The sequence below is a fragment of the Brienomyrus brachyistius genome, chromosome 17, assembly GCF_023856365.1.
Source record: "Brienomyrus brachyistius isolate T26 chromosome 17, BBRACH_0.4, whole genome shotgun sequence".
Classification (NCBI taxonomy): domain Eukaryota; kingdom Metazoa; phylum Chordata; class Actinopteri; order Osteoglossiformes; family Mormyridae; genus Brienomyrus; species Brienomyrus brachyistius.
In genome coordinates, this window is record NC_064549.1 from 10,505,200 (window position 1) to 10,532,716 (window position 27,517).

Genomic DNA, 27,517 nt, shown 5'->3' on the forward strand with positions numbered 1-27,517 from the left:
GACCTCCAGAAATTTAGCTTAGCAAACTTTTGTGTGCTTTTCTTCAAATTTCTGTACATCGACCAAAAAACCAGAGAATTCCCCGCGATGTTCACTGCGAATGACACAAAACAGCGGCACACTCACTTCCCTTTTTAAACTTTATTTCATGTTTTCTTCAAATGCCAATCTATAGCGCATTCCCAGGCTTGCGGTTCTTTTTTTTTTTTGGGTCTCACATCATTCCATTCAAAAGTCTCTCAGAAAAATGTCTCTTTTACACAACCAAACGCAGGATCAATGTCCATCCCCTGAAGATGGAGTCTGCTTCTGGAAGCTTCTAAGATGGCACGCTCCGGATCCTCAGCCTTCCGTATGGCGTCTCGGAGGCCAGAGACATGATTCAGGTCCCACACAGAACACAGAGTGGACAAACTTCCGGAAGCTTCCAGGGATGCACGTTGCCTAAAGGTGCCTGCCATATTTATGACCCTTACACTCTCTCCTCCACCACTTTTCAAAGATAAATAAATCAGTCCTATTAAATAAAGCTTTTTTTTTTTATCAGCACAACCATTTTTTTTTACAATAATTTTAAAACCACAAAAAATCCTCACTTGGACAGTCAACAAACATATACGGAAAGTGACATCAAAGCAAAACACGCAGCGATTTACTTGTCTACGTTTCTCGAGTTGTGCTTTTGTTGTTCTGCCTGGATGTGATCCACCAAAGGTTTGACAGGAAGGAGCCTCTCTCGATGCACAGATACAGGTGCCGCCTGTGGTGGGAAGGCGGGATGCAGCACATGGTATGGGGTGGGGCTGAGAAGGGGCGGGGCAGGGGTGGGGCATGGGAGGGACAGGGGGCGGGGCTTACTCTTCAGACGTGAGCCTTCGCATGGGTCCCAAGCGGACAATCTGAACCCCCTGGGAGCCAGACAGTGTGACCTCAGTGTGCTACTATCTGCCACTGCTCTCTTCCCAGTGCAAGAAAGAGAGAGAAACAGGGAGAGAGAGAGAGGGAGAGAGAGGGAGAGAGAGAGAGAGAGAGAGAGGGAGCGGCACAGCAGTTTTATGCATCAGATGACACGTAAGTACATCTCTGCGATGCCGTGGCAACATTATAACACGGTTCCAACCTCAAAGAAATGCAGAGAAAACATTGCATGTCAACAGGCTTGGCTTCCCTGGGCTTCTCTTTAGGAAACGAGCTCCTATACATCTGTATTACACCTCTGGATTAAAGTGATATATCTCCGATTTGCAGTATTAAGTCAGCGAGAAACAGCCTGGTCCAGTTATTTGCTTAATTGTGTATTTATTCAATTTGCTCAGAGGTTGTACATTTGTCACACTTTGTTTGTTATGCCTGATCCGGTTAAGTGGTAAGTCGTTATTGACCGTAGTCCATGTGTCGTGACAGCGCCCCCTAGCTGCTTTCATGAATCTGTGCTACAGTCCCTGCAAAGCCTTCTGGGGACTTACTGCTTAGGCAAGCTGACTATTGATGGGCCACCGATTATCTCGCCCCCCCCCCCCTCCCTGACCCATTTAAGGAGTTCATCAGCACAGATGACGAGAACAAGAGGAGTGTAGAGATGAGGAGCCGCTGGGGAAGGCCACATGCCCCCCCGGCCTGTGCGTGCACTACTTGGGCACCATGCCACATTTTTTTTTCTAATCCATCGCCATGCAGGTCAGTTTTAGCAAAAGTCCAGCAACCGAAACCTGGTTCGTCCCCTCAAGCGCTGCTAAGCTCAGGAAAACGCTTTTCCTCATTCTTTGTTAAGCCACAGTAAGTCTGGCTAGGTGGGTTGTGTGCCGGCGCAAGGGGATCTTCGGCACGGGAAGAAGTGTGAGATCGGAATCCCCCCCCCCCAAGACCCTCCCAACAATATAGTTGATGAATGGGCCGTGTGCCCCCACTCCAGCTGGACCCATTGGCCCTGAGAAGCAGGAGGGTCAGACTTTAGACTTGGCTATTTACTAGATCTATAGTTTTGCTAATATAAACTCCCATGAACTCCTTTATTCTTAATGTTATTAGACTAAGTACAGATCTTGTTGTAGCAGTATTACAGTTTTACTAATATTTTACCCATTTGTGACATTGACAGCTTACTTTAAACATGAAAAATAAATAAGAATCTCAAATGGCAAATACACGATTCTGACAGGCAAATTAATGAACAGTCTCAGATGTTAGTAGTAGTATTTTCTGCACAGACAACACCTTTGCATTATATGGTGGTCCACCGTTCACCAACACCTCACGCAACGCGATTCTGAATGGCGGACCGGGCAACGGCAGAGCGGCGAAATGTGGGGTTTGAGAGGTTCCTCATTCTGACACTAATGGAGGAGACCCTCTCCAGTGATTTCATACTGGGCATTGTGGGGAGGGGGGGAAGGGTGGGTCTATGATAGTGAAACGTCCGACACGGTCACAGATCTCAAGGTGGGACAAGTGTGAAATAAACACAAACACCAGTCATTGACAGATCAGGATATACCAGTCGATGACAGATCAGGATATACCAGTCGATGACAGATCAGGATATACCAGTCGATGACAGATCAGGATATACCAGTCGATGACAGATCAGGATATACCAGTCGATGACAGATCAGGATATACCAGTCGATGACAGATCAGGATATAAGAACAGAGTTTTGCTTCAGAACCATAAAATAAGAGATGCTCGTATTTCCTTTAGAAAAAAAGTATCGGAATTACAATGTTAATGACATCAAGAACATCGAGTCAAATCAAAAGCCAACAAAGAAACTACGAACACGGAATTAGCCCTTGAAGTCAAACAGTCCCAAATTGAACGAGAAAGTTAAGAAAAGGAAAATAGTATTAATCAAAAACAGGCCAGCTTCTTTGCAGTATCAAAAAGACAGAGGCTACATCCTTACATAACCTCTCTCCTCCCCTCTTGTTTTGGTGGTATAGCCTGAGGTGGGGCGGGGGGCACTGTTTCTCTGAGTAGGTGTGAATCATAGCGCGATTTGGGCACAGTGCTGCGTTTGACGCCGCCTTGACCTGCGACTTCCTGGCGGCCTCTTTCACTCCGTCGTCCCTCTTTCCCGAGCGACCGTGGCTCGTAAAGTCACACACTGGCACCTAAATCCCTTCTGTAGTCTCATCTTTCAAATAATAATAAGAAAGAAAACTTACATACATAAACATCGTACATTTTTTTTGTTTGTATTTTTTTTAATAGCTGAACAACGTCCCATGTATTTTTTTTTAATTCGTGTTCGACCGCTGAATGGACGTGATTGTAATTCCCATTTAAATGTCACCTGTTTATTTTGTTGGCTTGCATGTTTGCTCAGAATGAGCTTGGGCGGATAGTCCGAAAGCACGGGGAGGTGTGTTGTCGTTTTTGTGTGTGTGTGTGTGTGTGTGTGTGTGTGTGTGTGTGTGTGCGTGTCTGTGTGTCTCATAAGGAGGATGATGGGAGAATGAATGCATGGCTTGCCCCTGTCACTAGGTGGCGCTATGGTCCCAGCATATCTGGGACACAGGTGTTTAGCGAAAAGGAGGAAATAGTGAGTATTGGGATATTGTGGAGGAGGAGGAGGAGGAGATGAAGCAGAAGGAGGGGTTAGACTGGAAGCAATGGGGTGAGGAGCTTAGCCCACCACCTCTTTGCCACTCTCTCGCTCCCGCAGGCCACTCTTGTTCATTTTCATTTCTGTCAGCTGGATATACCGCAACACATTAGTGTCTGGGAGGGAAAGAGAGAGAGAGAGAGAGAGAGGGATAGAAAAAGAAAGAAGCAGGACGAGGGTTACACTAGACCATCTCATGCAATCAGCATCAACATTTTATCGTAGCCTGTATTTCCTGCAGGGATATTACAACAGAACTCCATGTTTTATGAGCAGATATGGAAGTATGAGGCAGTCAATGATCATCCTGATCTACGTCATCCTGGAAGGAATTTCCCCTCAGAGGTTCCCATGGTGACAGTACTGGGGTATCGGGTCTGCCTACCTGTGGGCTCGCGGCTCTTGGCGTCGCGCAGGTAGCGCAGGGCGCACTCGTAGTCGCCCAGGTGGTAGTAGGCGATGCCGGCGCGGTACATGGCCTTGAAGTGGTCTTGCTGGTGGCTGAGTACCTTCAGGCAGTACTCCTTCACTCGCTCATAGTTGACCAGCTCTGACTGCAAGAGGCATGCTGGGATACAGGAGGACAGATGGCATTCGTTATCTAAACATACAAGAAATGTATGTGTTTTGCTGTATGAGAGCTTTGTGGGCACAGGATGGACTGGAGCTGCGAAGACGTAGATGAAACCAGAGGTGGACAGTTCGAGTCCAGAAAGTAAAAATTCACATCAAGGTTTTGTTTCAACCAACCAGTTGAGTACTCTGTGACTTTGACTCTTTATACTCAACCGGTTAGTTGGATCAAAGCCTTGGTCTGGATTTGTACTTTCTGGACTGCTACTATCCACCTCTGGATGAAACTCTGGACAACAGCTTATGTAAAGTTGATTCACTGCCCATGCAGGTGAATTGCTGAAGGTCATGGCAACTGCAACACTGCAAACAGCGCTCAGGTTTATTGTGTGTTATTGCAGTGCTGTTTGGCTAGTAAGGTACACAGCTGTATGTCTGAATAAAACTCCACAGCCATCCATCCATCCATTCTAGGATTTATTAAAGTGGAGGGCCTGATGGAGGTCATAATTCATACAAAGAGGCCAACCTTATCATTCATTAGCCAATGATGTGTTATGCCTTGGTAAGTGACAGGGGAAAGGGCAGTCTAGGGGCCAATCAGCATTCAGCTAGGGCCAGTGCCCTTGTGGCTCCGCCCTTGTACATGAACCTATACTCCATTATCCTGGTCAGGGTCCTGATAGGGCTAGGGTTAGGGTTAGTGTTGGGGTTAGGGTATACCATATAAGGTAGTTCCTCACACCTATACTCAAACACACTCTCATGCTCTATTAGCAATTTAAAGAAACTTAAATTTAACCCTGAGGAATCTGGAGCACCTGGAGAATATTCACATACCGTGGGCAGAAGATACAAACTCCACACTCAGACAGAGGGGAGGGGCAAAAATTTGCATGTTAAATTTATATAAATGTACAGCAGGCTTTGGCAGGGCGGGTCTTGAAAGGTATCAAATGGTTGGCCGCTGTTCATTTAAAACGAGCTTCCAGTCGATCAGCCTTTATTAAGATGCCCAATGACTGACGCCGGATAGAAGCAAAGGGCGAATGACGTCTTAGAAACATCAGGCAGCTGTTGTTATAAGCCCACGCGCTTACGGCGGCTCAGCGGGAAACACCTTAGCGTTTCGCTTCTAGGGCGCCGGCGCGGGATTCCTGCCGATAATCCGATTTCTTACCGTGGCCCAAAAGAAAAAACTGCCCATAGCGAGATATTATGTGTGCGAGTGAGTGCCCTCGGATGGACCGGCATTCAGTCCAGGGCATCCCCTGCCTTGTGCCCTGTGTGTCCTGGGATGAGCTCCAGCATCACCATAATCCTAACAAGCAGCTACGGAAGACAGATGGATGGATGGATGGATGGAGCCTGTCGCAGAACCCAGATCAAATGTCTAAATGAGCAATACAGGAGATTCTGGCCCTCAGCAGATGTTACATTATGGTCTGTGCCTTGAAGAAAAAAACACACCCATATCTCCGGACCTGCATGCTACATGGTGCTTCATATGTCATAATTTAATGAAGCAGCTTAATCGGATCTTTTCAGTCTGTTCCGTCGGTTAAACGGACAGCGGTTTTTGAGCCGAGATTTAATCAGTGGAAAAACCCAGCAGACTGCAAGAGCCAGATCATAAAACACGGTGTTAGATTGACTACAGGAGGCCTGCAGGGGGACCACAGCACTGGAGACAGGCCAGGAAAATTGTAAACCGCCCCTGGTATAAATGCCTGTTAGACAGATGCACAGTATATCGCTCTGTCTGCCAGAAAAGACGCCCTGATCACTTCCTGGCCTGACTTGAAGGCCGTGTGTTAAAAAGAAGCCAGGGGGAAAAAGACAATCCGCTTTATTTCACATTTTAATTTCGCGAATCAGATACTGCCAGCGAGCCCCTCTGTAAGCAGAGTGGCTTTCAAGCAAACGCAAAGCCGGTAGATGTACCAGCTTTGCCTCCTCTGCTTCTGTTTAGGGGACAGAGGGTAGGATCGAAGTTTCGTAGCATTTCCACTAGGGATCTTCGCCGTCAGGTAAAAGCATCTGCTAATCGGCAAAATTACAAAAAACGAGATAATAATAATGAAATAAGGGCGGGGCCCGGCAGCGCTCTGGGTCTCCGAAAACGAGGATTCTGGGTGTGTGCATGACGTCACCCTGGTGAGGTCTCAGCCTATGAAGGTCGTAGAGGACAGACGTCGGAAAAGCCCCCCCCCCACCTGAGCTCTCCAGCTACTTAAGGCTTCCCCTGGGTCGCCACTTCTCATGGAACACCCCAGCACACGCCCATTACACCCATGTGCCCCCCCACCCCACTAGTTCTCCCGCCCCTGCCCATCAACACATGCAGAGACATCCCTGCTACTGGCATGAGTCAGGAGTGATTAACTGGGAGCAGGAATGAGTCAGGACTGAGAGACCAAGGGGGAGTTGGGGGGGGGGGGGGGGGGGGGGGGTCAACGTGACCAAAACTGTGCAGGAGGGGAGGTTATGCAAGGAGACGTGTGTGTGTGTTTCAGCACTCATGCTCTTCTCAGGCCTGACAGTCCCCCCCCCCCCCACCCCTCCATGAAAATACAAGAGTAGGAGGGTCTTGGGAGGGAGGTGGGCAGGGGGGCACATGTTTCTTCCTTTGAGGAACAACACAATGAGGAGAAACTCAGTTACAGACACCAGGCCTGAAAATGACAATAGAACGGCTAGACTTGCTAAACAAAAGCAGAGAGCATATTAGATATGAAGCAGTGCTGTGTAAATAATTACATGACACATGTGAAAGAAAAAGCACTACAAGCCTTACAAGACGCACACCGACTGAGAAAAGAATACATGACGATGCTTTGATGACTGACTGAACGGACAGGCAGCTGTGATGTCACTGTATTACTAGTATTTATAGCTACTGGAACATTCTTATCTCTGAAAAAAAAACACTGATTTAAATTTTTTTAAATATCCTCCCGGCCCAGAGGCCTAAATTTTGTGTGATGGCACCTACCTCCTCTTCAGGAAGTGATGGAGAGAGAAACCCATGCAGAGCTTTATCGGAGTCTCCAGGCTTACTAAACAAGGCATGGCCACGAACAAGGCACGGCAAGTAGCGCCTAGCAGGTAACTACGGCTACCGGGAAAAAAGCGAGGCAGAGACGACTTCCAAGTGAATAGTTCAGTCCTGTGTGGTAACAAATACAGGCACTCACGGGTGTAAACAGGTTGGCGCTGGGCCTGGAGGTCTGGAGGGATTCCCAATATGTGCAGCCATTCATCAGCTCCTCCAACCATCGCCGATGCTAAAGAGGCAAACGGCCACTCGTGACCCATCCCTTTCTCACTTCAATGCCTCCCATTGGACTCTGGGAAAAAGCTTTCAGTGGATCCAGTTTCTGCCTCTAATTGCTTAATGGCTATCCTAGCTCTCTCGTTTACACTCTTCCTCACCGTCTCCCTAATCGCCTGCCGGGCTTCGCTTGGCGCTTGGCACTGACCACTGGGCTCGGTGCCTCAGGGAGATGAAAACAACAAGGTGTCAGCATTGAGATATAAAAAAAAAAGTAGCTACTGAATTTTGCAGGAGGACATGTTAATAGTGTGAGGTCAAGCCAGAGCAGAACGCCACCAATGGCAGGATATAGAACTGATTACATAATTCCAGACTACACAAAAATATCCATGGAACATGGTTTAACAATGCACTCATTCTCATAAAACTCCACATACAGCCTGCACAAAAAGGGGAATGAACCCAAACACAGAACCAGGCGGAACTCCTACTTTCTTATGTTTTATTGCCTCGAAGTTCACAGCAAGCAAACAGCTGGGAGTTTGTGGCTCCATGTCAGACGCTGTCAGACTACCATCCTCCTACGGAGATAGGGTGAGGATGAAAGCTAATGGATGTACCAACGTCTGCCAGGAGAGAGCAAATGGAAATCTCAGGTCACTCTCTGGAGCTATGATGACCGCATCTTTCGCTAACAGCTAATGCGTCAGCGTCATAGGTTTCGATCAGCCCTCGATATGCCTGTTTTCTTCTGCTGGGCCTTGGCAAATTCTTTTTTTTCCACCTTGGAAGACGGACGCACCGTTAAGCTAAAAAAACAATGCTAAATAGAAATATCTGCCACAGTATTTTTTCGTTTGTTTTCGGAATACGACACATACAAGAATTGGTTGGTTGTTATATACATATGGGGGTGTATGTGTGGTCCTTACAATGTGTATTTAAGATGCTGCATCCTTTAATAGAGGGATACATGAAATAAAACATGCATTAATTATAATAGGGATTCCTACCCACTGCCTTCTATTACGCTTATTAAAACCTAACCTGGGAAGACATTTCTGTCAAAAACATTTCTGACAAGTCAAAAACTTGAGGAGTAGCTAATTTAAACCCAGTCTTGGCAGGCGGTGATTACACTCCTGTCCGTCTTGGCGTAATTAGTTCTCTGGCAGACGCTGGCGCCCATCAGTTTTCCTGACACCCGCCCTCTGGCTGTGTTTTTCACCTCCCTGACACAGACTGGATCTCCTTCGCCTTCGGCGAATTTTTCACCACCTTTAAAATCCTTTCACGGATCATAACCTTCTCCTGATCCCTGCCCTCCGCACGTGACCGACGCGTCCTCTCCTTCATGTGGAACGCGGGGACTGCTCTTAAGTTATCTCTGACAGGCACTTATCATCATCACCTGAAAATTGTCCTTTTGGTAGCCATCAAGTCCTCCGCGATTTGCTCACCCCTACGCCAGCTCCGCCCACTCCTATTCTTCAGTTAATGTACCATGCAATGCAATGTCACGCCAATGTAGGAAGATGTTTCTTCATCTTCCCAGTAGCTGGCTCTTATGGATGGGTCACAGAACAGAAAATGGATAGATCCTTTTGTAAATCTGAATATCGTCACAAAAGATCATACTTGAAGGACAAGGGAGCACTGTGAAATTCCCTTCAAAGACTGTGGTATCTTTCCTACTATATCGTATATATTTTTCAAAGATTGTGACTTTATACTATCGAAAGAATAGACCCATTCTCCTCTGTCTACTTGACAGCATTTGACATCTAATTTACCAATGGTAAAGATGTTTTATGAAGTCATTTATTGTAACTAGTATTTATGTTTGTACTAGTTAACATTTGTATTCATGATGGTCATTTGTACGGATTACGTTATATCGCTAATTATATAAACTTAATGATTACTAACATCCTTGTTAATTGTGAATATAAAGTGATATTAGTTTGCGACACTGACATTTGCCTCGCTGACAACAATCCACCTAAGACGATTTAAAATACTAAACTGTTCACTGACAGCAGTGTAACTACAATTTTGTACGTGTGGTGATAAGGGATTATGCTGTTTTAGGTTTATTTTGTAAAGCGGTTTCTGAGAAACGCTGCGCTTTTCCTGCTCCTGAAATAATGGATTTCGGAATATATATGTTTTTCATTGGACACTGCCAACGTCCTGCTTATTTTGTCCAGCCTTTATCATTTTTTTGCTCAGGTCTTTTTTCGCTGTGATAATTTGCCTCATTTATGACCCAGGGAATGTTTTTCTTTCCTACATCCTCGCTTCCCTTCTGTCGCCCTCCCACTGCCTCCGTCTTTGCTCTCTGTCGCCTTCCCTGACTGTTCAGGTGAGATAAGACTCAATTCCAGATTAATAACAGGACTTTCTGGCACAGCATTACATCATAGGCAAGAAGTTCCAATTCTGGAACACAATGGCTCAACATAAATAAAAATGGTGCTGTTCTTTTCCAGCCCCTCTCGCCATTCTTTTTCGGTCTTGGAATGCGGAAACAGAACGCGAAGCTGTGACATGACAATGCACGGGGAGGCGTGGTCAGAGCATCGTTTTCTGTGGTACCACTCAGGGCCGATTCCGGGTGCCCACCCACGAACAAGGGTTATGGTTTATGTCTCTGTGAGCTGGTGCATGCCTCAGTAACTGTGTGTGCCAGAGTCATCCCGGGAAACTATACGTACTGCAAAGATTGGAAGGGGAAAAAAAACGGCACCCCAAACCAACGGTCCTATCCGACTGTTAACAACGTGGAAGGTCATCCATGTTCATACTGTGTTTTAATGCGCCTGAAATATTGATGGTTTTCCTTTTCCTGTAAACCTCTCTGGTGCATCCGAAAGCAAACATAAGATGAGTCAGCACTCCTGTCAGTCGCTTCATTATTCATGAAGAAATGGTTCTGACACTTGGTCTCCCTACAAATGCTGAAAGTCACATTCACTGTGTGAGAGAGGCACCATTACTCTTGTGTGTACTGTAAGTATGGGGCTGGAGTGTTACACATGTCCTGTTACGGTGAATGTTATAGTACAGGACACATGAGTCCAGGCGTTGAATTCGGTCTCTGTGTGGGACATCCGGCTGGATCGGGGGATCACAGTGCAGAATGCTGTCCTCAAGTGCCCTAATGTCCCATAATACAGAGCATAGAATGGGTCAGGGGGGGGCTGCAGGGAAGCGAGGAAATGCTGCGCTCAGTAAAAGCAGCTGTCCAAGCCCACCAAGCCCCAGAAGAAGCTGCAACACAACAAAGTCCAGAGAAACGAACGCGGGGCGACCATTTACATGCTGTCGAATGAAAACCACGTCTGGTCACTACTGCACCGGTACAAGCGACTGTTACTACACCATCAGCAGCTGCTGTGTCACGCTCAGATATTTGACAGAGGCTCCTGAAAGCTAGAGTGCTGTTCCCAACCGACACGTCTCGGTGCGTCTGCTTCGCCAGTCAGTACCACCTGTAAATGCAGTACAGCTGGAACAATTAAGCCTTAAATTACAAAAAAAGCAGAAACCCAGGGATTCATTTTCGCACGCCATCTTTCTGCCAGGGGTTAAAAATAACGCTAATGCAAACGTTATATTCCACCGAGTCTTGCTACGGACATCTGAGGTGTCGACGGCGTGCCGTAATGGTTATTTGTTTAAATTCTCAAAGTGGAATATGGTCTCAGACAGAGGCGATTCTGCTGTCGCTTATTTCGTCTTTCTCGGCATGTTTATTGTGTCATTTTCTTGGGCATCTGTTTCTGCCTCCAGCTGCTATGTTGTGGCTTCCCACTGCAAACCAAATAAGGGCCCCGCTACTCCCCCCCCCCCCCGCCCATTCTCCCACTCTCTATCCCTGTCGCTAACGCTAACGCTCTCACACGCTCGCACAAACAACTGGCCCTTATTTACCAGCCCGACAAGAGCCCTCCTGCCCTTACTGAGCATTTAAATGAGCGCTTTTGCAGCTCCTCACATCCTCCTACATACAAAGGGGAAAAAAAATCACAGGCAAAAATATCGCCAATTAACATAATAATTAGAGAACATCTCCCCAGATACCTTTCATCGTTTTTTTCCTTTTGATGACCAAAACTTCACGCGCCCCTCACCCATTACCTCATATCCTCACTTCCTCCTTCCTTTGTTCCCTCTATACTACGTTAAAGCAGTTCATAGATAATGAAAAAAGCGCAGAGCATTACACTATACCTGACTGAATATACTGTAGTATTGTGAATAACATAGGGTACAGTACTGTAAATAATGAAATCGTGAATAAGCTGAAGAACAACGCACACAGAAAAATTAATGATGTAAAGTATAGTACAGTAAATATGGTAGCGGGCAATGCATTATAGAGAATGGAGTGTGAGTACAGAACAATAACTTTTGTACTGAATTACTGAGTAGAATGAATGATGCACTTGAGAGTGCGGAGAGTGTTGTAGTGAACAACTCAGCATAGAAAATGGGGTAGAAGAGAGTAGGAGTACAGTCAGTGTTGTACTGGAAAAGTGGGCATAGTGATTAGTGTAGGAGACAGTACAATGAGTTGTACTGGGACATTGAGTATGGTGATTGCTATTGGGGAGGGAACAATAAAGGTTTGTACTAGAATACTGAGTATAGTGAATGGTGTAGGGGAGAGTACGGTGAGGGTTGTACTAAAATACTGAGTATACTGAATGATGCAGGGGAGAGTACTATGAGTGCTGTGGTGGAAAACTGAGTATAGTTACTGCAGCTGAGTGTAGTACTGGAATTCTGAGTACAGTTATTGGTGTAGGAGAGAGTACAGTGAGTGTTGTGTTGGGAAACAGAGTATAGTATTGAGAGTACAGAGAGTGCTACCGTGGACAGGACAGTGCTGTGATCGGTAGGGGACAGTACAGAGAGTGCTGCACTGGACAGGATAGCGCTGTGATAGGTAGGGGACAGTACAGAGAGTGCTGCACTGGACAGGACAGTGCTGTGATCGGTAGGGGATAGTACAGAGAGTGCTGCACTGGACAGGACGGTGCTGTGATCGGTAGGGGACAGTACAGAGAGTGCTGCACTGGACAGGACAGTGCTGTGATCGGTAGGGGACAGTACAGAGAGTGCTGCACTGGACAGGATAGCGCTGTGATAGGTAGGGGACAGTACAGAGAGTGCTGCACTGGACAGGACAGTGCTGTGATCAGTAGGGGATAGTACAGAGAGTGCTGCACTGGACAGGACAGTGCTGTGATCAGTAGGGGACAGTACAGAGAGTGCTGCACTGGACAGGACAGTGCTGTGATCAGTAGGGGATAGTACAGAGAGTGCTGCACTGGACAGGACAGTGCTGTGATCAGTAGGGGATAGTACAGAGAGTGCTGCACTGGACAGGATGGTGCTGTGATCGGTAGGGGACAGTACAGAGAGTGCTGCACTGGACAGGACAGTGCTGTGATCAGTAGGGGATAGTACAGAGAGTGCTGCACTGGACAGGACAGTGCTGTGATCAGTAGGGGATAGTACAGAGAGTGCTGCACTGGACAGGACAGTGCTGTGATCAGTAGGGGACAGTACAGAGAGTGCTGCACTGGACAGGACAGTGCTGTGATCAGTAGGGGATAGTACAGAGAGTGCTGCACTGGACAGGACAGTGCTGTGATCAGTAGGGGATAGTACAGAGAGTGCTGCACTGGACAGGATGGTGCTGTGATCGGTAGGGGACAGTACAGAGAGTGCTGCACTGGACAGGACAGTGCTGTGATCAGTAGGGGACAGTACAGAGAGTGCTGCACTGGACAGGACAGCACTGTGATTGGTAGGGAACAACCATGCACAGTGTAAGCCGTAGAAGCTGACGGCATAGTACAATGAATGGGTCAGTACACAGCGCAGTACAGTGAATGTGATAAGGAATGGTACAGTACAATAGGTTCAGTGCCCAGCCGAGCCCTGTGCCAAGGCCATGCCATCTGCAAACCTGGCACTCGGAGGCCTCAGCTCTCTCTCCCCACGTGAGAAGAAGCAAGCCCGCGCAGCCCCCCCCCTCCCCCCCCCCCTCCATTTCACTTCATGTTCTTTTATTTCTCTTGACATGTGGCGTTTTTTGGCAGAGGAAGAAGAAGAGAAGTTTGGGATTTTCCTTTTGTCTGAGGGGCTAAGAGGTTCATTGTAAGTTCACATGACATTAGATAAATCCTTTTAAGCCCTTTGTTACCATTGATGGTAACGAGGGGTAATAGAGATGATGTAACAAAAATGCTGATTTCACCTTTCAGCGTAGAAATATAAAGCACAGACCCAGCAATAGAACATCAGATATAAAAGGAACGTAGAACTGCCCTACCTACGAGGTAGACCGAGGCTCACTGTCTCCATTTGCTGAGATTAAGAGGAAAATTTATGAGTTTCATTAGCCGGACATATATAGGGTGAAATATTTTTAGCTATTAATGAATAATCATTATATTATTATGCTCTTCCTGAGTGTCATCAGCCAGGCCAGCTCGTTAAGTGATAAAAAACATCAACTACGCAGCTGATTTAGAGTTCAAAAACGGCAAAACCTTCGTCGATGTAACGACACCTACAAAACAAACTAAACAGGCTTGGACGCGAGTGCCCGTGTTTGTTTAGAGTGCGCAAACGCGGACGAGCGTCGGACGGGGACGACGCCCTTTCCGCACGCTGCACGGACCGCGGGGCTCATTCCCGGCGCACTTTGCCGCTCCATCGGCGCTGCGAAGCCTTTAAATAGCCGTGCGATGAAGGGCGCGGCCGCTGACCCAGGCGTCTAAGTTAGAGTGCGTGCAAAGCGGAAAATAAAACAACCGACTTAGAGCTGCAATACAAAGCCTCAATGGGGCAGCTTGTGATGTCTCGTCAAATAAGGAAACAACAAAAAAACACCTTTTATAATAATGAGGAATATCAGGAAATAGTTCAGATTCAACAGACTTTACATCATACTGATTTTAACATGAAATAGGTTATTATGCACTATTTCTCTTTCTGTCTTTTCTATCTTCGTTATTTATTTTTCCTTATTTATTTTTCCCATCCCTCCCCACTGCCCCATCCCTGTTACCGGACTTCGCCTCACTGGTGCGACAATCCATAGATTGTGAGTATTCGCCATCCCTTGTCGTTCATCGCCTTCAATAAAGTTCCTAAGGACGTGATAAAGGAGACCCTACATCGCCAAACCGGCAGTCCCGAGGGGCACAGGGACAGGGATGCACTCACTACAGGACAATGTGTCAAAGTTTACTGGTGTCATTGTGAGCGATGTGGGGGAAATAACAGGATATCGGATTTCTGGATTCCATCCTTTGCTCCTTTCCAGCACCCAACACCTGCTGCTCTCCGTATACAGCACGTCAAATATAAATGCAGGAGATATAATGCCGTCCGTTCTGTCTCCTGCCGAAAGCCCGCCTTACAGCACCATTTACCCCCCCCCCCCCCTCCCCAGCCTGTCCCTAAAACTAGGGGCGGCGATCTACTCCTGCTTTTTAAAAGTCCTTTGTGAGAGTTTGTAGAAACCACTGCGTCCAAATATAATGATTCAATTTCACATCTCGCGGCGTCCGCAATGCAAAGCCTGAAAGCGCAGGAAAAGCGGCTCGAATGGCGGAACGGGAAAGAAAAATAAAAGCCCACGGCAGCGGCAGTAAAAACAGCCCCCCCCCCCTCCACCCCTCCCTTTTATCCTTCACACCTCACCGGGCCTCCAGCAACAACTGATAGGGAGAAGACCGAACTGCCAGATGAGCACCGAAAATAAACAGAGAAATAAAAGCAGATGGAAGCGCGCCTCGTCCCCGCACGACACAGGCTGCGGGGCGTGAGGATGCTGCAGCGGTCAGCTTCGGAGGAGTTATCGCTCTTTTAAAACTGCACTGGCCAGCTGATGGAAGGTCAGTTCTCCTGCATCTTCAAAATCACACACTGGCTGCATACAAAATCATTCTAATCCGTACATAATTGAAGTAATAAAATAAACCAGAACTATTTCCCCAGTATGGTCAAAATCTCACCGCAAAATGTACATTTCTTAACTAAACTGAATTGACTAACGTGTAAGTATGCTTGATGAAGACATTGATTAGCATACTGCTACCCCACCTATAGAAAAATCCAACACGCCTCCCCATAATGGGGATGTCACGCTCCCCCGCTGTGACCCCCCCCCCCCCCCCCCATCCCCTCCCAAATCTACACCTGTGATCAAACAACATGCTCTCACAGAATCCCTCATAACACCGAAGTGGTGCAATGTGATCAGAGCAGTATATAGAAACATATTGTGCTCGCGACTTATAGCCTAGTGCTCAGGGCTGCGATATTTCCGTCGTACACGTATAGGATAAGCTCGAACCTGACAGATCACCTAACCGACAGGTAATCTTGCCTGTCACTAGTGGTGCATATTGCAAGCAAAACATCACGGATAATGATGCGGGGAATGCTCAAGAGCAAGAGGGGTTACCAAATGCGAGTTGGGGACTAAGACAAAGGGGACGTTTAAAATAGCTGAAGAGAACCTTATAAAGGCGTGTGTTTAACAACTAGACTCAAAACTAAACAGACAAAGAACACGGGGTGTAATGCGCATGCAGAATAAAACCGAATACGGTACAGTGAAACAGGCGTGATCAATGATTAATGATCCATAACATCGGGAGGGGGGGGACATTTCTATTACGAACAGATTGAAGCACAGGAAAACATAACCGAAAAAAAGCAGAGTAGCAGAGTAGAGTAGATAACCGAAAGCGACGAGCGCTTTTGACGGCATTTATTGCCATATTTTCCATATAAATACACTCTTATTAGTGAAAGGAAAAATCAGATTAATTGGATCCCAAATGAGCAGCCCAGCAACAATGCCGGCCTACACCTAGCAATGCCACGATTCCCCCCATCTCCTCTCATAGCTGCAAGCTGGAGCGAACAATGGCAGTGGGAAGAACTAGATTCCCAGAAAAGATGGAGCAAAAGGCGCTCTGCTGCCAAGGCTGACGGAGGCTCCGTCTTACCCGTCAGGCTGTCGTAGCACTCGATTTCCGTGCTCTCAACAGCTCTCTGCTGCTCCTCCGTAAGCTTGGCCGCGGCTTGGTTCAGCAGGTTGACCTCGGAGCCCGTGGTCCCTTCGGCGACATGAACCCCCTTGAGCTGCAGCAGTGCCCGGTGGTACTTCCCGATCGCTTCCCGAAATTTCTTCTCCTTGTAACAGCGATGACCCTCCGCTTTAAAGTCCACCGCTTTCTGTATCTTGGCGTCCATCTCCAGTTCCGCTCCGGCACGATACCCTACTCCACCTCCGCCGACGTCCCCACCCGCTGCCGCTGCTAGGCTCCGGCCCCCCGTCTCCGGGTAGCTCTTTAGGCTCTTGATCGAGTGCTGCTTGGCTTCCATATCGTTCAATGCGCCCGATAGCAGAAAGCCATGATGCTCGGGCACCAGCGTCAGCTTTCTTTCTAAAGACTGGATCAGCGTGCTGTGCATAAAGGGTACGAGGCAAAAGAAAAACGGAATAGTGGATTCAGCTACAAAACCGAGTAACAGGGGCGTACATAAAAGACAGCACACGCATATATGCAATGCAAAACGTAGTGTGAGAATTCCCTATGAATAATGCACGAAAACCTTTTATTATTATTTTTTTTTTGCTTGCTTTGTTTTCTTTGCTTCTTTAGTGCTGCTTTTATCCCTCGGTGTGCACTGGCTCAGTGGTGTTGCAGAGAAGGATGCCTGAGAAGGACGATCGCCAGATTTTGTTTTCCCTTTTGAGATCGAGCCGCCGGTCCGCGCAGCTTCAGCACCACAGACAGCGAACTTAGGCTGGGGCCGCGCTGCATTGTGGGAAAAAGCGGAGTCGTGTAGGTCTGCAGCACCACCGGCGTAGGAACCACGCAACCGTGCACGCCGCGCTACCAGGAAAACAGCACGACCGTGCACTCCTGTTGCAGCAACAAAGGTCATGGAAAATAACTTACGTACAAAATAACATGCTTAAACACGACGTCGTATAGTTTTGGTCGCGTTAGACTCTACGAACTACGACGATGCCCTGAATTATGACCCCGTGTTTTGTGTCTCCTGCATTACCACTCAACTTGGAGGGTCAGTCGGCCCCTACTTTTTGCTGAATCCAAAAATATCCTACATAAATCATTACGTAGAAAACGTATCATTATACAGACACCGCGCTTGCGTTAGTTTCTACTTGGAGAGACGTGCTACAAAGTGATTTGGTTTTTGGTTTGTTTTACATGCAGAGTTGTATTCATATTTATAGAATGGGCGTGCATGCAAAATAAGAAGTGATGAATAGTTACTTTGTCTTAAGACTGAAATAATACTTTTGGAAATGTCAGCGTTTTATTAAACGACCGTGCGCTCTTTCGCCCCTGCTGACTGGATTGCCGAAAATCGCTTCTGTTTTTTTATTCCAGTACATTTTTGGAAGTAGATCAGCATTAAAAGTAAATCGAAGTCCACTTAATTTTTAGTTGTAGTAAAACAAATAGACAAATAATAAGCAAACAAGATTATTTATTATTAATGTTGTTAGTGATGTGATCATCGCTACTAATGTTGATGGAGACCATCAAATAATTGATATTGTGCTTCAATGTGAGTCAAAGCAATCAAAACGAACTTTTATATACCTATAGACTAATGTAGTGTACGTTAGATATTGCAGAGGCTTTATACTGATAAATATGTTGGTATTGTAACATCCACTGTCGTAAATATAGGCCTGTCACTACCGTATATAAAAAGCTGCATCATAAATAAATCTGCAGTGATTAAAAAAACAAAACAAATAGCAGCGGGTATATTTTTCTTCACTTATATGCGCGTGCAGGATCAGAACTTGTTTACTTGCTTACGCCGCAAGATTAAATGTGTTCGGGAGCAACTAAATCCAGCCAGTCTCTCGCTCGGTCAAAATACATCCAATGAAAGAAAAGAACTAGCCAAAGGCATGCTAAAAACAAAAGCTTGCAATCGCAGATCCAAAGATGTTATCGTCCTGGACATCATTAACTTTATTTTCCGCAGATCTGAAGTCAGACCATACTGAAGATATGGCGAAACCATGGTAACGATGCTGATTCCGTCTCTATTCATAAAATTTTAAATGCAATCAAGTCATTTCCTGATTAACGTACCAAAGTGACTGAAAGGGCAATTTAGAAGGATGACACGTACCCTTCTGAAAGCGTTCCATATGTTACAGTAATTATCCAAACACCACAGATTACAAAATTTAAATCATTCTAAAAAGAATGGCCATACCAGAACAGCGGGATGAATGTGCAACCAAGCACTTCACATTGTCTAAGCGATTGTGTGGTGGTATCGTGTATTTTTCCATCCGCGTTGAACATTTTTATTTGGCAATGAGTCTAAAAGGTGGAGTCTAGGGGAACGCATCACATGGATCGGCTAGGAACCGCTGTGCAGGAAGGGAAGTTTTTTTATCTGCCTACTTACAATGGGATCATGGGCGGATGGATGGAATCGCGAGGCTTACACATGCAACCGCTCACTGTCACAGCGTGGATCTGCTTCAGAAGGTCGCTGGTCTTTGCCAACAAAATGGTGCAGTCAGTTAATACCCCTCATTGTGCTTCCACGTTGCAGGACAAAGTGAATAATACATGTGATTCTGAGCACTTTTCAACAAGGGAGGTCATATTCTGAAAAGGCATCTTTACCGCTGACTTTGAAAAGTCTGTAAAGACCAATGGTGAATAAGCGTCACGATCAGGGAAGAACTGCTGCACAGAAAGGGAACATTCCTTATGTTTGAGGTTCTCAGTCCACGCCCTGGCCCAACCATGACTCTTTGGCATTTTGTGGTAATTAACCTTCATTATGCTACCTACTTCAACATAGCTACTCTCTCTGCTTTTTGACAGAGAATTAACTGCAGAATTAACAGCTTTTTGCTTATAGCCCCTCGCCCGTTGTTTTGAAAAGCAAAACAAAACAAATCGATGGATAAAAATACACGTCCATAGAGTTCTTACAGAGTTCTAATTTTAGCCATCAGGTAACAGAACTGACCAAAGATTAGCTAAGGAGCCTAATTAGGGACTGACTGGACAAAAAAAACAGCATACGCACGTTAAATAACCTACCACCAGGTTGCAGTGTTCACCTTCTCACAGAAGGAGCGGCATGTGCCGGCATTAATCACACATACGTTACACCACCACTTTTTTTGGAACCAACTGAGAGACCCCTCCCGAAGGCTACCATTTGGTTCATTCAATACCCCCGTCTTAAGATGGCAGAAGTTACTCTTTAATAGTTTGGAAAGACTGAAGCAGGAAAATGCCATTAGATGATTTTGAACCTTTTTTTTATCATCTCAGGAGCATTTCGGCATGACAAAGAAACTACTAACCAGTTCCATTACATATTAAAAAATTACACAGTTACAGTGTCACATCAAAATAAAATGTATGGCTAATTACTTTACATAGGCCTAATTAAGGTACTATGCATGTTATAACACGCATAGAAAAATTGGCTTAAATCGCGCAAAATCTACAGCCACCTCAGGAAGTGTATTGATGAATCTGAAGCTCTTTCGACTCTAAGCTGATGCTGGTTAAGTTGGCAACAAAGGGGAACAAAAAACACACACATCCACGCCGCTCGTGTGACGTCACGAAACCGAGTGGACAGGCGGACAGGATTCATCACTCGACCAATTTGCCTGGTGTTCTCTGGGTGATTAACACTACATATGGGTTAAATTCCCCACTGAACAAACGGCCATCTGGCAACTGGGGAAGAACACTGTTCAGCTGCAGAGAAGATGAAGGTAATAAAATAAAATAAAAAATAGCTGCCCGATAATTCGCCTGTCAAAAGGGAGCAGCCAAGGGCATGAAGCAGCACCGCTGATGCCAACCCGTTAGCTGGCAAACCCCCCTCCCCCCCCCCCCACCCGTGGAGAACTGTCCTGCCTGCCACTCTTACGTTACTGTCGCAACTATTTCGCTTCACGTGGGTTAATACGATGTTTATGAATAAACCCGATTAGGCTGAAATCGCCTACATTTGCGAAACTGTGCGGAACCATGAGATTCCAGCATTGTCTCCACCATGCCCTAAATATTCTTTAAAAAAAACAACTGCCATGAATAAGGCAATGGTTTAGGTGTAAAAAAAAGAATATTTAAAAATCGATGAAAAACGAAATAGCCAAAAATAAAGGGACAGGAAATGAGGTAATTAAAAAGGCAAAGATCGTTCCTGCAGGACCCAGATGGAATGAAGCCGGCCTGGATCCCGTGCCGCTTCATCGCCGGAGTGTCGGGACGCCTCGAGCATCACTGCTATGGCTGTTTCTCTTTAATCAGAATAATGTACCGAGACTGTAAGGAGTTTAGGGGATAAAAAGGACGCCCTACGCCATCGGTCAGGCCTGTTTCAGGTCCTCTTGATGCCCAGCCTCTTAAAGACGCTGACCGTCCCAGCGTGGTCCATCTGGGCCCCCTGGCAGTCCAGCGCCCCAGTGCTGCTGCTCACCTTAGAGCTGGCCAGCATGAAGGCCAAGCCGCCCTTGCTTCTGGTGCTGGTGATGCGACTGTCCTGCGTGTCCGAGGGCTGCGGGGGGGCGGGCGGGGGGGCACCCACGGCGTCGGCGGAGCCGTGCGATGGGGGCACTTTGCCGAGTCTCTTCAGGATGCTGCGTTTGAGGGCAGGGGCGCGAGCGGTAGAGGGGGCGGGGGGAGTGGGGGCGAATGGGGTGGCGGGCGGCTTTGATTTGGTTTGATTTTTGCCCAGCCGGCGCAGAGTGATGGGGACCTTCTTGCCGAGCAGCCTGCGGGGCAGTTGGCTTGAGGGGGCGGGGCCTTTTTTTTGCGAGGCCGGTGGCCGCTTAAGGACGCCGGCATACTGCAACACGGAGCCCTCCTCGTCGCTCTCCGCCTCCTCCCCTTTCACCACCTTCGCTGCCGTCGTCTCCTCATCCTCCTCTGCGTCACCTTCGCCCAACCGGCTGAAGACTCCCGTCGGCTGCGGAGCAGGACACGGAGAATCGGACATGGAGACGGTCAGAGGCTGAGGCGGACCTTCCCCAATCGGCCCTTAACGAGGCGAGGAGGCGCGGAGGCACGCGGAGGGCTCACCTTGCTCCCGGTGGTAGTGTCCGCTTTGGTCTCGGCTCCGAGCCGCTCAAACACCGAGGTACGTTTCAATGCCTTCTCTAAAAAGACATCGATAAACAACATTCTTTTAAAAAGGAAAGTATCCTTAGCTTCTCATCATTTGAGATTTTCCAGTTCTGCGAGAAAAACACATACACAGTTCCAGTAAATCTGCCACATTTTCCCCTTAAACGACACCTATATTCTCGCAGAGTGAACTACTACAGATCTTTCACAATTTTCTTTTGTTTTCACTCTTGGTTCTGGCGTAAATTCTAATCATAAAGTCCCTCAAATCTCAAATAAGACCCCATGCTTACAGAGGAAATCCTACTTTTTAAAAAAAAAAAAAAAAAAAAACTGAAATCTCAATAAGCAGAACAAATCATCATCCATTGGTTTAAAAAGGGAAATTCTTTTGAAATATTATCCTAGTTTTTGTTTTGTCCTCATGAGTGACCCATTAAAGGACCCCCCCCTGCCACCCTTCCTCGGCTGTATGTTGCTCTGTGAACCTGGGGGAACATTATTTCTCGTCACTGTACACCTCTGTTTGGACGGCATCATAATGAAGTCCCACTGGACTTGACTTGACTTGACTTTGAGCAGAAAAAGAATTGACTCAAATCAATCCGGGTAGAATTCAAAAACAGAAATTGGAAAATGAGTCGCTGAGTAACAGCCAGCTATCGACAATACTGCTTAATAACGGACTGGCCCATGTACAGGTTTAATGTAGTCCAAAGACTCAAAATCTAACTCTTCATTTTCAAAATGTCCTCTTTTACAAACGTGGTGTCCCAAATCTGTTTAAAAACTACCTATAAATATATTTAATTGGGACACTGGATCAGTGCCAATATTAGAGCCCTGATCTTAAGTCTCTAGACGGATCTCCGTTCTCACTATGCAAATCGGGAGTAGGACCGTTTGCCCAAAATTCACCTATAAATATATTCCTTAATGAATGCGGGATATCAAGACAGCCTATTATGTCAACAGCAGACACCAGCTGGTCGTTTCAGCAGGAATAATTCAATAAATCAGTAAGGCTGGGCTGGTTTCTCTCATTCCCAGGAAACGTGCCGGGGGTCTGACGCGGCACCTCCCAGTGACCCCAGGTCTGCCTTGTCCGCCCGCCCGCCCGCGCACGCGTGCAAACGCTCTTCTCCTTCGCCTTCACTCCTCCTCCCTGCTTCTCTCACATCCATCTCCACCATCTCTGTCTCTCTTCCTGTCTCCTATTCTTGCAACACATGGTGCTAGTTGACGTTTTTATATTCACATAATACAGATGAATTTCTTTTTAAACCAGTGGATGATGATTTGTTCTGCATACAGGGGGTTGGGGTGAGGTATGAAAATTCCAAGTGCCCCCGAGTGACAGGGGTCTTTAAAAATATACAACATAATTGGATTGGTCTGGGTTAGGTGGATTGGTCCGGGTTAGGGGCCCAGTGTGATGTGCTTTCATGGGACCCAAACCTCTAGTGAGACCATATATATTCATAATGCTCATAAGTGCAGAAAAACTAAGCTTTTCTTTTTTCAAATATTAGTGACCAGACATTTTGCTTATATTCTAACTGGCCCTTTCACTTAAAGTGACGTCAACAGAGACCAGGGAAATTCTACAGGCAGCTGCGATATTTTATACATGAACGTCAAGTTAGAAGCATTTCTTGGGACATTTCACGGCTGATGTTAGGTAAAATCTTGGAGACCGGGGTACAGCGAATTCAGGGTGGACAGCTAATGGGCCATAAACATTCGGGGGGCCGACTCTTGAGACTGAGGGCCGTTTTATCAGCACCTCTCTTGGCCTGCTGCTCCAGGATGCGGCGGGTCCGCGCCGTCGTCCCCTTGGGCATGTTGATGATGTACTTCCCCTCGATTTCTGCCGTCACTCGCCTCCGCTTCACTGGGACGCCGCTGCCCTCATCCTCCGTCCGGCTCAACACTGATCGTGGGGGGGGGGGGGGGTGAGTGATGAGATGGGGCTTACCAGAGCTGTCAGGATCACGTCACGATATGATCACGATTACATGACGCATGCGCCATAATCCCCAGGGCTTTAGATGACGGGTGAAACATTTGTCCGTACAGTACCGAAAACCCAGCGTCCGGACAAATGTTTCACTCATCATCTATAGCCCTGGGGATTATGGCCATATAATCCCGATTACATCGTGACGTGTCATCGCAGGCCCGAAGCCTGCAAAGATATAGGAAGGGAGTATCTGATAACGTCACCCGCAGAAATATTTGTACCACACCTGCTTTGCTGCTCTTGGCCGCCTGCTTGTTTGACACTGTTACGGAGAGGCAGTTGTCGGGGCGACGGACCGGAGTGCTTGGGGGGGACTCTCTGCTCAATGCGTTGGCGATCATTCGTGTGGCGGCTGGTGGGGGGCGGGGGTGATCAACGAACAAGGCGTGAGCATCTTCACCAAGACAAGCAACGATTAGGTATATGACACGTACACACAAAAAAGAAAAAAGTTACATGACAGTAAACGGTGCCGTTTTAATCAGGAAGACGCTCACGTGTGTTGGCAGTTCTCCTCAATTCGGCTTGAACGCTAGTCTGTCCCGACGTTATGGCCTCTGTGGCCATCTTACACATGTCCTGGATGGGGGGGAACCATGGAGTAAATGTTTCGATTACTTTCAGAATACACCCAGTACAGAAAACTGCCTTAAGTTACTTCTGGCCAACTAAATGTCGAGGTTAAACCAGGAGATGCCTGACATCACATAAATAACCCCGCCCAGTTGATTTCACAGCCTCCTTCTGTTCTCTTAATTCAAAAACAAACCCCAAAGCAAAGAATCTCTCATCTGCTTTCCAGGAACTCAGAGCACCTACATCTTGATAGCGTAACATATACTGCGGAAATTGAACGGAATGAAATAATGGCCATTATATTTTAAAGCAATGAAAGAGTCAGTAACAAAGGATTTAGTTTAATCTCTTGGATTATATTTTATACACGAACAGCACACCCGTCTGTACACAGCCACACCTGTCTGTACACTTGCTTCGCGTGCTTGAGGATGGCGATGATGTCACCGATGACAGTGATGCCCAAGTCCATCATGATCTCCTTACTGAGATCCATAAGCATGGTCTTCTGGATCCTGCCAGTAAAAGAACCCCCAAGTTACTATTGCTGCAAACAGACACAATGCCAATCCACCTGCTACCTGCTCGTCTCGGTCAGTGGATTATTTCGACTGCATGACTTTTGGGCTGAGAGGGGAAACTAGAGTATGACCGGGAGAATATGCAAACTGCACATACACACGCAGCGAAGGAGGGACGTGCATCACCCACCCGGGAGGTGTGAGGCACCAGTGCTACCCCCCCCCCCCCCCCCAAGCCGCCATGCTGCCCACAGCTATACTGTACAGTATCAAATTACACTAAAGATTTTTTTTCAAATCACGCTTTCATTTAGAGATAGACTCAATTCACTCCAACAGATAAAATATCACAAGCGATACCAGTAACCAGCTAATCTGGAAACGAAGAAGGAGATCAGCTTTCAAATAAACATGCATCATATGACTGATGACAACCCATATTATATTATCATTGATCACAGAGGTGTCTGCAAAACGGTTATTAATCCTCCTTAAACGTTTAACCATTCCTGACAGCTTGAGGCTTGACTACATTAAGTGCAGTTATGAATACTGCCTCTAGAATTCCGAAGCGCAGACTGTGACATCTTACATAAAAGCACTGTTTGCACCCTCGTACCTGTCAACAGACAATAAAAGACGCAAGTACAAAATAAAACCCTGAACCATTACTGTAGTATAGACACTGCTCGAAATGCATTTTAAATGTCCGACTGCTTTCATGCTATCGACATCTGTGAAGTACACACACTGACAACTTTATAAGTAGACCTTCTTAGAGATCTCTCACACACTTATCACCTGTTATCCACAAACGACAGGGCGTAGTTCACAGCCAGACCGGGAGGAATCCCAGCATCCTTGAAGAACTGGATCCACTCAGAAGTGGCTGGTGAGAGAGGTGGAAGAGAGAGTGGATTCAGGAATCGCAACAATTTTACAACAGCCGGCTTCAGTAGCCTACAATAAACCGATCTGCAACTTACATGCACTTACATTTCAAAAGGTGACCTTTGTAACTAAAAGAATCTGCAGGGCGAAAACATATTTTATTTTCCATAAATCATCATAAACAAGCGGTTGTGTCTTGCTTGTTATACATGCCACTATGCCCCCAAAAAGTGTTGTTATGATTATTGGAATAAAAAAGAATATTTACATTATTTTTTTATTCAATTTATTAGCTTCCATATACAATTTTACACAGTTATACAGCAGAAAACTTTAATGGAGGATTTCAGCTTCAGTGACTAGGCACTATGCAGGATCTCCCTGCAACTGAAAACCGCATCCTCCACGCTATGAATATACATCCCTAAATGTCACACTGCTCTATACTTCTCAGTGCTAATTATCTTAAAAGCACGCGATGGAGAATTAAATCCTTCACGATTAATCCGTTACTAGGCGAATGCAGGCGCAAAAATAACTGAGGAGATGCCATGTTGAAAAGAGGCGACACATGCTTAGATGGGGCAGCTGGAAGTTATTTTTAGACCGATGAGGTCGCGTGTCCCACGCTCGGGTCCGCTGGGCATTCAATGCGGCATTTTCCCCAAACTAGTACAAGCACACTCCTTTCCAGTTATTTCTGTCGCGAAAAACAAATTTGACGTGGCGAATAGAATAGCTGAGGAACTATAAGCCAAGACTTACGCTCTTTTGAGCTTATGAAGAATGCATGGTCACAAATTTAAAAGCAAAACATTATTAAGGATCTGAGTTCTTTTGTTGCCAGCTACTATTTGTTTTACTGGTAATCTCACAAATATTTATACAGCTACATACATTCGCAAACTGTTGACACAGTTACAAAAGCTCTATCTCATTTATTTCATGAATACTAGTAGCTAGACCGACTGGTTCCTCTAGCAAACATGTGCATACCAATTCAGAGTACCAAGAGCACCAGAACTAGTTATTGTGTTCGTATCGTGACTTCAAAGGCAAGCAATCAAAGTTAAGAAACTGTTTCGGTACTCCTAACTCTTACACACCACATAGTGCCTTTAACCCCCCATATCAGCCAGTCCTCGGAAATCAAACCATTTATAATGCAGATGTATTTTTTTAATCAAACAACACAGCTTGTTCTTTGTGTCATTCAAACCAAATCGGACTAAGAACTCTTTCTTCCTTGACAAATATTAACATTGGAAATGCAAAAGACATATAAAAACTCAGTTCATAACAGCATTCACTTACTAAAAACCATCACCGCGTTGCCGATTTATTGAAGTGGTTAGTAGGGTCCGCTGTCACTTACCCGTTGTTACAGACGCCATCTTTGTTGAATCACAGCGGCTTCCGGTCGATTAGATGACGAAATAACCGGTTTCCACTCGACAAATTTCGGCAACGCAGCGGAGAATTCCGATTCGTCCGAATTCTGGACTTTGGCCTGCCAGCCACATCGTATAAGCTTCACTTCTAATTTAGATTTAAAATTAAGTGTTACACAGTATTCGGTAGTATCGTGTCCTCGCACATCCAGAGTAATACATTTGATTCACAGCCCTGATTATGTGGAGTGCTTGTGTCTGCAATGGGTTTGGGTATAGATGACTTGATCAGCTCAAAGTGTCCCGCCTGACATGGTTTAGGTGCTCACCCTAGTGTGTGCGCGCGCGTGTGTGAGAATGTCAGACAGATATTTTGCTCGCGGTGCGTCTAGTGTTTCTTGGGATTAACTAACCGTGAATATAGATTAAATTAATCAGGGCGTAAGTTTG

General features: G+C 46.3%; 2 protein-coding genes across 5 annotated transcripts; both read right to left on the reverse strand.

The window, feature by feature from the left end:
- Window positions 1–194: 194 nt before the first annotated feature.
- Window positions 195–21,068, reverse strand: ttc9b (tetratricopeptide repeat domain 9B). Of its 2 annotated transcripts, none has more exons than XM_048981563.1 (4): window positions 21,019–21,068; window positions 16,500–16,960; window positions 3,991–4,173; window positions 195–3,721 (listed from the first exon to the last, which is right to left on the reverse strand). In XM_048981563.1, exons 2-4 carry the CDS (start codon window positions 16,876–16,878, stop codon window positions 3,627–3,629), a joined length of 657 nt encoding a protein of 218 aa, XP_048837520.1. In that variant the 5' UTR covers window positions 16,879–16,960; window positions 21,019–21,068; the 3' UTR covers window positions 195–3,626. The 2 variants fall into 2 exon arrangements, with proteins under 2 accessions (XP_048837520.1, XP_048837519.1); XM_048981562.1 differs by lacking the exon at window positions 21,019–21,068 and adding an exon at window positions 18,769–19,686.
- Window positions 19,824–27,096, reverse strand: c17h19orf47 (chromosome 17 C19orf47 homolog). 3 transcript variants are annotated; one of them, XM_048981561.1, is made up of 8 exons: window positions 27,052–27,096; window positions 25,587–25,674; window positions 24,665–24,779; window positions 24,186–24,267; window positions 23,915–24,040; window positions 23,452–23,598; window positions 21,621–21,697; window positions 19,824–21,507 (listed from the first exon to the last, which is right to left on the reverse strand). In XM_048981561.1, exons 1-8 carry the CDS (start codon window positions 27,068–27,070, stop codon window positions 20,920–20,922), a joined length of 1,242 nt encoding a protein of 413 aa, XP_048837518.1. In that variant the 5' UTR covers window positions 27,071–27,096; the 3' UTR covers window positions 19,824–20,919. The 3 variants fall into 3 exon arrangements, with proteins under 3 accessions (XP_048837518.1, XP_048837515.1, XP_048837516.1); XM_048981558.1 differs by lacking the exon at window positions 27,052–27,096 and adding an exon at window positions 25,782–25,913 and having other exon boundaries at window positions 23,915–24,082; XM_048981559.1 differs by lacking the exon at window positions 27,052–27,096 and adding an exon at window positions 25,782–25,907.
- Between the last annotated feature and the right edge of the window lie 421 nt (window positions 27,097–27,517).